Here is a 13,419-nt window from a genome sequence, read left to right as displayed (position 1 = left end):
GAAGTCAGTATACGCTCGGCGTCTACTCTGTGTAAAGCACTGTGGCGCTGCGGGGATGAATGAGAAGGAAGTCGTGTCGGTTACCTGTGATAAGTAGCTGATTCTGAACAAAAGATGAACGTGTTCTAGCGCATATTTAGTCAATGAAATGTACACACAACAGCACATATTTGACCACTTATTTTGTTGACATTTTAGGGGAAGCTGAGCTTCCCTTGCAGTCTTAGAGCAATCGCCACTGTCTAGAACTTCTGAAAATCCTTGTCTGATCTACTGAAGTCCAAACCCATGAGTATAGATTTTTCTCTTCCATTTAGCAGTCATCATGAAGAACAAACATATCATCTTTATCATCATCATAACAATCTGTACATAAATGTTGTTCCAAAACTGCTCACTGCATCAAAATTAATTTTCTCTACTTAACAAAAAAGTCAAAACTCTATATAACCTACTTATGTCTGAATAGAATTCATGCTGGCCACTTACTCAGCTGCTTGTTTTTATTTAATCATTACTTTAATGCTCAACTCCTTCTATTTGTATCATTCTTTCATGTTTTCATTTCAACATTTCAATCCTGTTTGTTTTGTGTTTGTTGTGAGTTAGTTAAAAAAAAATCCTAGTGTAAGTGAAGTCAGATTCTTTTCATAAGTCCTTGTGAATTCTCCTGCACATCTTTCCTTGACCTCTTGACATTTCCATCAAGGTCAAGGGGAAGTGGTTAAAGAAGGAGATTATTTTTGCCTTTTTCGACTGCAGCCCGAACCTCTCTCGCCCTTTCTTGCAAACTTAAACTCATCAAACGTGACTCAGTGTTCAGCATTTTCAGTCATTTTACAATTTGCCATAGTAATAAGCATAATAATAGAAACAGAGTCTTATTTAAAGTGTGACCAAACCTTAATCTGGATATGCAGCCGGCTCTAGAAGAGTCCTGGTTGTTCCATATCAGAAAGATGGAGACCACTATTCTTCTCGGGAACATTCACTGTAGCAGAAATGTTTTGAGCCTCGACACAATCCTGTCTCTGAGTTTATTTTTGTTTATTGTTGTAACCATGTCAACCGGTCAGGTATGCCTGCCACCACAGGGGTGTTATTTCAAGAGACACTCCTATGGGTCGTATCAGAGGTTTGGAACAAACGACCCGTGTGGTTGTTCAGGTTGGAGGAGTGGTTGGAGTTTCCACAACAGTTCAAATAAAAGTCCTCCATTTCACACATCGACCACATTCAGTCCAGACCCTAGGTTTGGACCTGGTCCTGTTTCATTACATTTTCTGGTAATGCGCTTTCACATAGTTAAAAGACCTGGGTTACAACAATAATCTGAAACAGATCTACTTCTGTTGATGCTTTGTCCAATAGAGCAAGTTGCTCAGACTCACTGTTGACTGGGAGTTCATTTTTACAGTATAATGTACAAGGTGGAACATTTATTCTAATAGATTTTTGTTAAATTGTTCAATTCAGTGCCATTTGTTTGTTTAATTCTCTCCATTCTCTTCAATCAGATGATAGTATATTTAGATGATAATACGGTGTTGTCTTCTGATCAGAGGTCCCTGTTACTTAGATCCATTTACAGTCAGCAAACACTCACTGATCCACAGTAGTTTTATTTACACAGGAGCAGAAAGATCTGATGTTAGTACTGGGGAAAAATCAACCTCCATCACAAATAGTTACAGGATCAGATCTTTGGTACCAGGACAGATCCAGTCAGAACATGGATGGAGCTACAGTAAGGTGACATTTAGAAGTGAAAACATAGACGTGGGAGGAGGGGGGTGAACAGCAGGAAGGCAGTCCCATTAGGGATTCACTAGTTCATCTGAAGTCATGGGGGAGGGCATGCTGTCCAAGGCTCCCATCTCTGTAACAAACACACAGACACAGACAGACTGTCAGACCACGGGTTTGTCAGTTCAACCATGTCAAAATATACCATATTTACAAAACTCACCAAAAGCTCCCAAATATGATGTATACTTCATCAATGAGAAAATATTATATTATATATCCATGTTGTTTTTTTCTGTTTTTTTAAATAATCTTTTTATTTGGGATACAACAATGAATACAGAAATATATGATTACAAGTGTTTCCCTTTTTTTTTTTAGCAGGAACATCCCCCAGGCCCTCAAAGAAAGCCTTGAGCCCAAGAATACACAAACACTGTCTCTGTATAGAAAATAAAACTATAAATAAGCACTATAAATTATAACATAAAAATATATCAAATGCAGTTTTGTGGTTTGTTTCTATGGTGTTCTCATTACATGGTGTTCCCATTACATCCAGAAATAGATTCATGATGATGTTGGTGCCCACCACGAGGGGAAACCTTCCACTATATATCTTTATAAATGAATGGGCATTCATGCCAAGGGGATCAGTTGTATGTAGTCCTATTAAGACTTTGGTATTGTAGGGCATAATGAACATTTTACCCTCTGTGGGCCTTTAGTTAATTAGTATTTATTTCTTGATACAGATCGATGTCAAATTTGGCCTTACAGGTGTCTCCTGTATGAGCTCGCATTCACCACACAATCAGATTCTTTACCATTTTTCTCTCAAAGATAAGGGTGTTTTTTTTTTTTAAATCTAAAGATCTGACATCCTGTGATGAGTTGCATGTTGAGGGTGCTTCATGTTCAGCCGTGAAGAGCAGAAACAGACACCACAGCTTTAGAAAATGTTTGAGAGTGTGTTTTAAACTTCCCCTGAAGATAGAAAATAAGAAGTTAGTTAAGACAGAAATGATGAGCATTACCTTTAAGTTTGAGGTACGACAGGAAGTCAATGACAATGTGGATGATGTCTTCATCTGCTATTCTTAGGGCACCTGAGGAAGCAAAGCAGCAAAGTGCAGCCTGTTATCATGCTGTTTAAAGCTGGCAGGGCAGTAAGGTTTGACAGGAGCTCTAGGGAAACAAATATCTCCATATACCAAGATATACTGATACAAGGAAAAATCTTAAAGTTCTTCAACACAACAGTGATGTGAATTACGATCATGATATGATATAAATAAATAAATCAACATTCTGTAAAAGTCCATTGAACGAACGAACTTCAAGCAAAATATGAAGGTTTGTTAAAAAGTCCATGGTGAAGGTTGTTTGGGTGTAACTACAGTGTGTTGTTGTGTTGCTGTGTTGTTTTTGAGCGTTGCTGTGTGGTTGCTTTGGTGCAGTGGTCTCTGAAATGCAGTAATTATACAGTTGAGTCAAGTTTCACATCATCAGTAGTGAGATGGAGGGCACACAGTCTATCTTCTAACAGTGGATAGAGGAGGATTGTCCTGTTTCTGTGCGTGAGAGACAGACAGACCTGTTCTGAAGTCCTCCTCCTGACCCATGTCCCTCTTGCCAGCCAGACCCGGCTTGTCTCCTAGTGTCCTGTGTCCATCTATTCCATCTGGACAAGGAGGAGTGATCACAATCGACACAGTCACACAAACAGCAGGTGGGTCAGCTGAGCATCTGACTTGTCTGGTTGATGTAAAGTTAAAACTGCAGTTCAATTTGATTAAAGTATAAATATGATTTTCATGTTTCATTTTCAAGAAAACCATTAAACACACACATTTTCCTAAATATCCCGCTGCTGCAAGAACATCATACATTACACACACATACATACACAGTGAACACATGGCACACCTCTATCTAACTCTTGTAGAAAGAGCTCAGGGAAATTGTTGTACACTTGGTTATTTCAGCATGGTGTTTGGTTTGTAATTGTTTGGGTTAATTTCCAAACTCGTACAGACCACCTGCAGGGCTTGGCTCACAGAATTGCAGTAAAACAGATTTGACCAACAGAGGGAATAAAAAAGCACATCTAAAACAGGATGGACTGTAGTTTGAACACACAAAGGAAATGCATTAGAATAATGATGATAAAAATGAAAAGAAAATAATAGACAAGCAAAGTGATGGCAGGGGCATCAGTAGCTCTGTGTATTCCTATGGAGTCGACGCAAAGTTTTCATGGGCCTAAAAATCATATTGAAATATATAAGCCCTCATCCTATGAGCTTTTCTTTAATGTGTTTTAATGACTGGTGGTTCTGTTTACATGCTGCAAAACAAACAGGTTCACTTCTGAAAGTGTTTTTAATCATTAAAGACTCTATTAACTGATTAAGTGACTGAAGTTATATATAGAGTTATATATATATATATAATATTATATATATAGTTATATATATATAGACATATCGTATAAATGCATTCAATAGCTGAGTCCCAATTCAGGGGGCCACATCCTTCAGAGGCTGCATTTGAAGACCGCCGTCGGCCTCCCTTCTCAAGGGAAGTCTTGGAACCTCAAGTTTTTGTGAAAAAAAGTTATGTGTTGTCAATCCTGCTAGGCAACAGGAGCCGGGGGCGTGCACAGCTGGTGATGCACAGCAAATATCTTTAGACCAGACCGTCTCATTTAGGTTTGGCCTTCACGATCTACATTGGCTACAAAGGAACACACCTTTGTAGACCACGTCCTTCGAAGAATGCGGCCCCTGCATTGGGACACAGCCAATGTAATGTGCAATGAGAAAGGATTAGTTCAACATCACTAGCCTATATTATGTGAGTTAGCAAGCTGATAACAATATTTTGCTTTATAAATCCTATTTCAGAAAAAAACCTCCACACTTTGTTTTATCACTGGAGAGTCAAATATAGTCCATAGTCTCAAATATAAGTTATAACCAGACCAGTGTAACTTTCGTTAACTCATCTATAGACATGATGCCGCTCAGTAACTTTCAGTCTCGTGTACGTCATGTCACTGTTCTGGCTGGTGGCGAGGATGCTCGCTCACGCCGACCTATGGCGAGCAAGCACATACATACGAGCAGCAGGATGCTGACTGCAGTTCACTTAACGGCCACCAGTGTCATTAATAACAATGGTTTTCTGAATGTTACATTTAGATTTTTACATTTACTTACATTTACTTTTACCCAACAGTCTTCTTCAGGTATATGTCTTTATCTTTAGAGTTCACACTCTCAGTTCACCACTTGACTCTCTGAGTGGTTGTGATGTGTGGTTGAAGAGGAGAGAAGCTAAGTGGCAGTAATAGTTTGACTCATCTTAGCGGCCTCCCCATTAGCTGAAGTGGTGCTTGAGCTGGAACCTACTGAACTTTGTGAGTGTGTTGAACTATGAGCATTAAAGTCCTATCATAATACATGACCTTTGATAACCCCAAGAAGGAAAAATAATGTATTTTAATCGTTTTGTCTTTCGAGTACAAACTGTTCCTCCTGTCTCTATTGGCCCCGTACTGCTTTGGTCTTTATATTTAAAATTATGTCTTTTACTGTTAAATGCCATGCGTTTTTTTTTTTTACACTTCAACAATATATTGTTTTCTTGAAGATGTGAAACTTTTAATTTTTTAAAGTTTATTTTTTGGTATCTTGGCCATCAGTCGACAGTCTAAAGAGACAGTCCATTTTTATTAATGTTACCATGTTTTTAACATCAACAGAGCTCAGTGGAAAAACTCACTACGTTATATAAGGAAATTACAGCAAAAACAAAAAAAAATGGACAGACCAATGCTGTTATTTCTTAATGTAATCAAATAAGACACATGTGACTGAACGGTCAATTTACAGAATCCTGAATTCATCTACAACCTGACATTTTGGAAAAAATTTGTGTTTAATCTCTTTCCCACAATCACACAATCTCTTCTCCAGGATGCAGCTCAGTCAGAAACTTTATGAACAGTAACATGTTTCTGTTGTGTCAGCTAACAAGGTAGAAGAGCTGACTCTGATCATGTGTTTCTCTCTCTGAAAACCAAGGCAAAAAGGAGAAGATGGCTGCTGTTGAAAATAATCAGCCAGTCTAACACCAAATGTTAAATCCAATCCATTTTGAAGCATTAGACTGTCTTTACTTCCTAGATTAGTGGTTTAACATCAGAATGAACCAACAGAAGCCCACACACATCACCTTGTGTGGGGTGTGTACTGTAAGAGGCCTTAGCTTAGCACAAAGACTGGAGCAGAAACACCTCGCAGAGCTCCTTCTAAAAGACAACAGCTCCTGACCGTCTCATCTACATGTTACACCTCATTTAACACATGGAAAATTAGAAATGAAAAAGCACAACATGAAGGTTTAAGTTACTAAATTACTAGCTTGATGCAGCATTAGAAAAAATTAGGGACCTTAAACACAAACAAAAAGACCAAAATCATAAACTGTTGTTAACCTCCATCCTCCCTCTCCAGCCCACAACCTCACTGTGCTGTGTGTTGATGAAACCATTACGCTGTCCGTGGTGCTGAAGTAACAGATGGATTTATACAAACTCCACATCTGATATTAAATTGTCTTTAAAGTAAATATCAAGAGCATTTTAAAAGACAGTTTGTAGCAATGTTCAGAGCGAACTCAGTCTCCTGAAGTAGTGATGTAGCTGTTGTTAGAGTTGCTTAGTGATCTTTGATTTCCACTACTACGGCAACGCGTTGGAATGTATACGGGCGCCGTAGCCATCGCTTCATCTGTTGCTGCTTTAAGTCCCTAATGACTTTTAAGGCCAGACTTGGACTCGCCCTCCCTCTATGGCTGAGCTTTTATCCCCCTATGATCCAGGACTCAGTCTGAGATCCTCTGGTAGTTCACTGCTGGCCATTCCAAGGTCTGGGTTGAAAACCAAAGGAGGCGGGGCCTTTGCTGTCAGGGACCTAAGCTTTGGAACAACCTGCCAGAGGAGATCAGACTCTCAGAGTCAGTTCAGTTTATCTTCTCTACTTCTTAAGACACATTTTTATAAAAATATAAAAATTCACTGGTGTGAAGAACTTTGTTACTTACTGTCTTGAAAAGTGCTATACAAATAAAGTCTTAGTATGTTATAACTTTGGATTTGGTACAAAGCGTGGAGTTAAGCTATCACTTTGTGCTAAGCTAGGCTATCCTGGACCTACAGTATCTCTGCACTGGATCAGTTGAAAGTAATATTAAATGGCCCATTTCTTCAGTAGGAGTTGTTTGAAGTAGCTTCCAGCTCAGTTTGTTGTTTTTCCTTCATGACATTTTCAAAACACAAAAGATCAGATTTATGATGTTGATGTGATGTCATATTGCACATATTATAACTACAAGCAACTCAATGGCCAGAAACCATTCACAGTTACTACAAAGAGAAATACTACGTGCTCATGCTTATGACGTTGTAAATCTACAGGTAAATGCAAAGTGCTCTTGAAGGTGAAATTGTTAACTTTAGACAAAGGGAAGCCTCTGGGCTAAGTTCAGGCACACTCGCACAGAGCCAAGGATATAGGTAAAATGCCTTTATTATGTTAGGGCATATCAGAGTAAAATATGTAACAAAAAAAAACCTAAAAAGGGGGAAAAATACCATAGGATCTTTCTCAGGGCATCGTTGGAAAGAAAAGTAAACCAGAGTGCAGTGTTGTGGTTTCTTATATAGACAGATTTCAATAATCTAATATCATATATTACAAGTAGTCTATGTGGACAAGAAGATATTAGTTACCATTATCACATTTTTTAACCATAAAGAAAGGAGTACACCAGTTTATAAGAAGGGTCTGAAATCTATTTCCTCATTAAGACTTGGATACACCAAAGCATCAAATTTAAAAATCTCTCTCTGAGGGATTTTTTTTATCATTATCACAACACTCTACTCTGGTTTACTTCTCTTTCCAACCACGCCCTGATGAAGACCCTGTGGTGGTCGACACCGGTCCACCTTTTGTCCTCTTTTGGGATTTTTTGTTACTTATTTTACTCTGATTTGACCTAACACAATAAAGGCATTTTAACTATATCTTTGGCTCCATCCTGAAGTTAGCCCAGAGACTTCTCTTTGTCTAAAGTTAACTCTTTACAAAAGCTGCAGATATCAGGATTTTGGACAGTTATGAAAATGACCTACAGTCGTCTCAACAGAATGCTTCTCTGGCAAGCTCATGTAAATTAAGTCCATCATTAACATTAATATCATGATTCAGCTGATAACATGTAGCTGTACACTGTTTGTTTATATCTAGATCTACTTACTAATTAACCACTAGTACTAATTAAGACTGGTCTAGCTGTGGAGGTGACCATTTTAGAGTAATGTGTGAGTACTGATCAGATGGGGTAATGGGAGGTTCTTCCACAGTGTAATCCCACTGTGCCAGACCCTTCCTCACCCAACACACACTCATATGAGGTCAACACAAACCCCTGAAAGCACAGAGTGAAATGCAAAGAACGTTTGGATGCGTAAGCGCAGACAGCAGCGGGATGACAGACTCCGCCCTGTGATGATGAGAGGCAGAAGCAGCTAAGAGGTGGGATGTTTGGACGCAGCAATTCCTGCCCTGACACCAAGGCCCTGCAGCGGCCGTATGTTTCTATCTTACATTGAGTGACCAGCTCGTCTCTGCCTCTGGCACTGGGAGAATCCTTTATCTGAATTAGGTGATCAATACGACCTGAAACACAGGATGAGGCAGGAGCAACCTTTACCTGGGCTTCACACACACACATACACACACACGCAAACACACGTGCACACACTCATGCACACACACACACACACACACACGCACGCACACAGAGGGACAACATTTCCAGGGTTTTGGACCAATTGAGATCCCACAAACTGGCAAGAACACACACACACACACACACACACACACACACACACACACATGTGGATACCTAATGTGTCCTCTGAAGATAATGAGGCAATCTTTAAATGACACTAAAGTAGCTGCGACAGAGGACGGGGACAAAGAAAGAAAACAGACCTGGTATTTTGTTGTGTTACATAGGCAACATTTTCAGGCAACACTGGTAAAAACCCAGCGAGCATCAAACAGATCCAACAGTTCAGTACAGACACCTGACGTCTACTCTGCTTTTAGAATAAAAGTTCCTTTTGGTTAAAGTTCACACCAACACCTCTGAAACTCCCTGGTTAACAACTTAAATCTGATCTTTAAAAGTGTAGATCTTTAATCTTTAAATGTGTTGGTCTTTGTATGAACACATGAAACATTGATCACAAAAACACACTCTGAGAAAATAGTGTGTAAATTTGAAGCACATTTAGCCGCATATTTCAGGGAGATCTTTCAAATGTGGATACAAATACTGAACTTGGCACAAATCATTGGGTGTTACTCTTTTGATAAAACACATCAGCCACTCGAATATTCAAGATGGCCCACAAGTTCACCCACAATTTTCCCATATGAATGATCTAGGTGTCAAATCAAACATTTTAACAACATAGAAGGAAATGTGTCGTACACAAAAAAAAATTAAACTTGCATGTGAGTACATTTCAGCAAAAATATCAGCAAAATTTCCTAATAAAATCATGACTTTGTGATGATTTATGCATTTAGAAAGATTTGAAGATGAAGATGCATTTAGAGATTTTTTTTTAACCAAAAATGTTGATTGATTTTGCAGAATATTTTTCTTTCAAATGGTAACGTGAATTTGACATGATAGGATTAAATTTAAATAACTGAAATCTGTACCATGGTGAAAACTCTGTGCTGGAAACGGTGGCCATCTTGAAATTTCAAGTTGCTAATGGGATTTTTCAAATTAATTGCCCCAGAGGGATAAACATACCAAATTTTGGTGCTTGTATCCACATTTGAAAGATTATTACAGTTAAATCTGCTGCACTAATTTGCCATATAAACTTTATAGGGTGACAGTGTATGGATGTTTTCACTTTGTTCTGCTGCCCCCAAGTGGCCAAAAATGACTGCAGCTTTAAACTTACTTAGAGATTGGATTTATAGGAAATGCAAACACACCATGAGAACTACAATCCTACATCAAACCTTCACACAGCAGCTTTAGATTCTGAATATTGGGGAAATTTCCATGTAAATTTCAAGAGATAGTTCAGAAACTTAGCTAAATGATCTATTTCATTATGTCTCTCTTCAGATTAATGGATTATATTTATGTAGATGTACATCTTTACATGTACATCACACTTCTGATTTCTTCACTTTCTGATCTGTCAAAAATCTAAAATTTTGATTTTGAAACCAAGAGGATAGATGGAAAGGAAAATATGGTAAAATGGAAAATAGTCAAAAGAAGAAGTATCAGTTGTGCAGTTCATGTCCACAGTTATCTACAGACAGTTTGTCTTGTCAAAGCAGGAAAAGCACAGTTGTAAATAATGAACAAAGACTTTATTCCATTAAGTGTCCCAGTAAGCCATGTTAATGAGTGAGCACCACAGCACTAGAACTGGCTCACCTAAATGGGATGCAGCCATCGTTAATATTATTAATTCTGACTTTGTTAAGTGAAAATGTCTGCTGGCTTCACTTCATATTTCCTCCAATCAGCTGCTTCTGTGTCTGCTGTGATTTTTCATCATAACAATATCACTAAAGGCAATGTTGCCAACTGCAATGCCACAAAATAGTTGCCTATGTATCATAACGTTTACAGAATCTAAAGCTTCTTCCTTTGTTTGCTATGTTTTACAGAGTGCCTCAGTCCTGGCTCTTCTCCTGCCTCAGCCTTCGGTGAAGGATTTTATTTAATTCATCTCTAAAATGTTGTGTCAAATGATTTATCATTGAAACCTTTTCCATCCACTACATTTAAAATGATAGTGAACATTAACAGGTCCGGATATTATCAGTCTAACAGGCTGAAAATGAGCGAGCAGCTGCTGGCTGCGCTCACCGAGGCAACTGTGTGATATATATACAGTACATATATAATCAAACTGTCAGTGTGACCTGCCTTATACACTGGTCTGACCCAACATTTAAATAAACCATGTAAAGTTTGTTGGATCAAAATACGTCTTTTTCATCACCTACAGGGCAGAACAAAGATTCTCTAATATTCACCAGAATAATGTCACATGAGATCAATAACTCACAGTAGGTGCGAGGGTTAAAATGTGAAATGTGTTCTCATAGGACATGACAGAGACATGTTGTAACTGCTGTGAGAACACACACTGTGCTGTCCTAAATCACATTTACAGACGTGCTGGAGTGTGTGTGTGTGTGTGTGTGTGTGTGCGTGTGTGTGTGTGTGTGTGTGTGAGTGTGTGTGTGTGTGTGTGTGTGTGTGCAGTCAGTACTTACGGGGACCTAACAGGTAGCCAGCACTGTTCAGTGTCCAGCCACGCTTCTCCTTCGCCTGCAGGACACACAGACACACAGATCAGATCATGGACCAACACACACACACACACACACACACACACACACACAGAAAGTCTCGTCCTTTATGTAAAATCTAAAGTACAGATACCCAGTGAACATTTGAAATAAATAACTGAAGCAGTCAGTAAATAAACACTAAGTTTTTCACTTTAAAACTCTTGAAACACAGACACCCCCCCCACACACACACACACTAACACACACATACACACACACATACACACACTGTCCACAGGTTAAAAGCCCAGCAGCCAAATGTACTTTTATCATGTTAACTCCCATTTTAACCAGTGTACACTCCCTAACAGAGATCTGTATTTAATCTGATTTCACTTCAGTAGGTTTTGTCAGCTTTTTTTTTTTGGGGGGGGGGGGGGGGTTTGCACTGCATAAAAGAAAAACTCAAACAGCTGAGGATCTTTAACTAAATTCTGCTCACAGCTGTACTGGTATCATACAGTCTTTGTGGATGTATCAAGAACTTATTTGACACACACACTTATTACCTACTTTACATACTGCACATTTTACTGTACAAACCTTTGTATAAGCTACAGCTCTATTCTGATATTTATATCTATATAATTATTGTATTTAACCTCTTTCTATACACTCACTGTCTATTTTTTATATTGTCATTTTTAATCAGGCTACATAATTAGTTATTTTTACATTATTTGTCACTTTTACATTATTACTTTAGGGGAAACCGGGGCATCTTGTCACACCAGTTACTTTCACCTCAATGTCTTGGTCTCAGTACATCACAGTCACTCATTTTCCAAGTTAAACAATAAAATCTTGTGCGCAAATGTACAATTTTTATATTTTACTGCTCACTTTAATACAGAGTTGTCCCATCAGGGTAAGTTGTCACACTATGCGGGGTAAATTGTCACATTATATTTTTCAGATTAATTAAAACCTCACCCCCATCAAACTCTTAACCTTAACTCTTCCCTTTGTCCTTCCAACCCTCTGAAAATTCCTACAAAAACAAGATATTTTATGATTATATATATTTTTCTAATTAAAGGTTTATCATACATCCTCCCGTATATACTCCCCATTTTATTCTATATAATTGTTTAAAATCCAGCTCAAATGAAAAATGCCTTTTTTTTAACCATATTGTATCCCTATTTAACAATATATGCCCAAAAAAATGAATGTCTTTGTTTGTTCTCATGTCAAAATTCAACAACAACAAACAAATATCATGTGTTCTTACGTCAGCACGCCTCCACCAATGTTAACCAATAATAGCAGGTGGAGAAGGTGTGGCTGTGGAGTCAGAGGCAGACAGCAACAGCAACAGCGTTACAGCTAACTTTAGTTCAGGACTTTGTTTTAGGTATTAACACACACCGTTTCTGTCCTCTATCATGTTCAAAAGTAACATCACTGAACACACTTCTGTGTCCAAGTTTTATTACATAAATAGTGCAGTTTAGATTTTTTACTTTTAGGGTTGCAAATTTGAAAATTGTTCTCATATGTCAAGAGCAAAATGACTTCAGAGCTGTGCTGACTAGTGAACATCTTACCGCGATCACCAGCCCGATGGTCTCAGACAGAGCAGCGCAGAAGATGAGCGACACGCAAAATATCCCAAAGCACCTCTGCATCTGAGACAGACAGAGGAGAGAGGACATGAGCGGAGAGGAGGACACTCAGACACTGTTTCATCATGTTGGTCAGCAGGAGTGAAGTCTGCAGAAGCAGTGACTTACCTTGGATGTGGTTTTCCCGCCGTCTGTTCCACCTGAACTCAGCCGCAGAAGTTGGTGTATGTGTGTGTGTGTGTGTGTGTCGGGGAGACTCAGTGGTTGGGATGAAGTGAGGACTCCTCCACCTTTTATTGTCGCTGCAGCCCGACCCCGCTGCTGTCAGCCCGCGTCAGCAGCCCCCCTCCTGCACACAGGATGGGCAGGTCACGAACAAGGCGCGTAATGAAATTCAATATCATATGAGTCCATCATCAGATTTTTCTTTGTCGCAATCGGAGACACTGGATTGAATTTAAAGAGGGAAAAAGGTCTGCGCGATCCTTCTGTCCTAATCTGATACAGTGGCTTTAACGTGTTTACTCCAGGAGCAGCAGAGGGTCAATAAACATCTGTTTCACGAGCATCACAGACTTTATCTTTTAGGACCTCTTCCCTATGATTATCTTAATGTCTTG

The 13,419-nt window shown here is 38.9% G+C and overlaps 1 protein-coding gene across 1 annotated transcript; it reads right to left on the bottom strand.

Moving 5' to 3' along the window:
* Positions 1-1,695: 1,695 nt before the first annotated feature.
* Positions 1,696-13,036, bottom strand: gal (galanin and GMAP prepropeptide). The gene is made up of 6 exons (XM_022763029.1): positions 12,968-13,036; positions 12,782-12,862; positions 11,154-11,208; positions 3,344-3,430; positions 2,784-2,855; positions 1,696-1,879 (listed from the first exon to the last, which is right to left on the bottom strand). The coding sequence occupies exons 2-6, from the start codon at positions 12,860-12,862 to the stop codon at positions 1,818-1,820; spliced, it is 357 nt and encodes a 118-aa protein (XP_022618750.1). The 5' UTR covers positions 12,968-13,036; the 3' UTR covers positions 1,696-1,817.
* Positions 13,037-13,419: the final 383 nt, after the last annotated feature.

Source organism: Seriola dumerili, unplaced genomic scaffold (genome assembly GCF_002260705.1).
Source record: "Seriola dumerili isolate Sdu_G_001 unplaced genomic scaffold, Sdu_1.0 BDQW01000465.1, whole genome shotgun sequence".
In the NCBI taxonomy this organism is placed as follows: domain Eukaryota; kingdom Metazoa; phylum Chordata; class Actinopteri; order Carangiformes; family Carangidae; genus Seriola; species Seriola dumerili.
Note: the sequence above shows the minus strand (reverse complement) of the source record. Positions and strands in the feature narration are given on the sequence as shown.

Bases quoted from the DNA above. Each gene is read 5' to 3' on its own strand.
- gal (XM_022763029.1), bottom strand. From the start codon at position 12,862: ATGCAGAGGTGCTTTGGGATATTTTGCGTGTCGCTCATCTTCTGCGCT. The intron at 11,209-12,781 runs GTAAGATGTTCA...TGTGTCCTGCAG, and splicing joins CCATCGGGCTGGTGATCGCG to GCGAAGGAGAAGCGTGGCTG. The intron at 2,856-3,343 runs GTCTGTCTGTCT...TTGCTTCCTCAG, and splicing joins GGAGGAGGACTTCAGAACAG to GTGCCCTAAGAATAGCAGAT.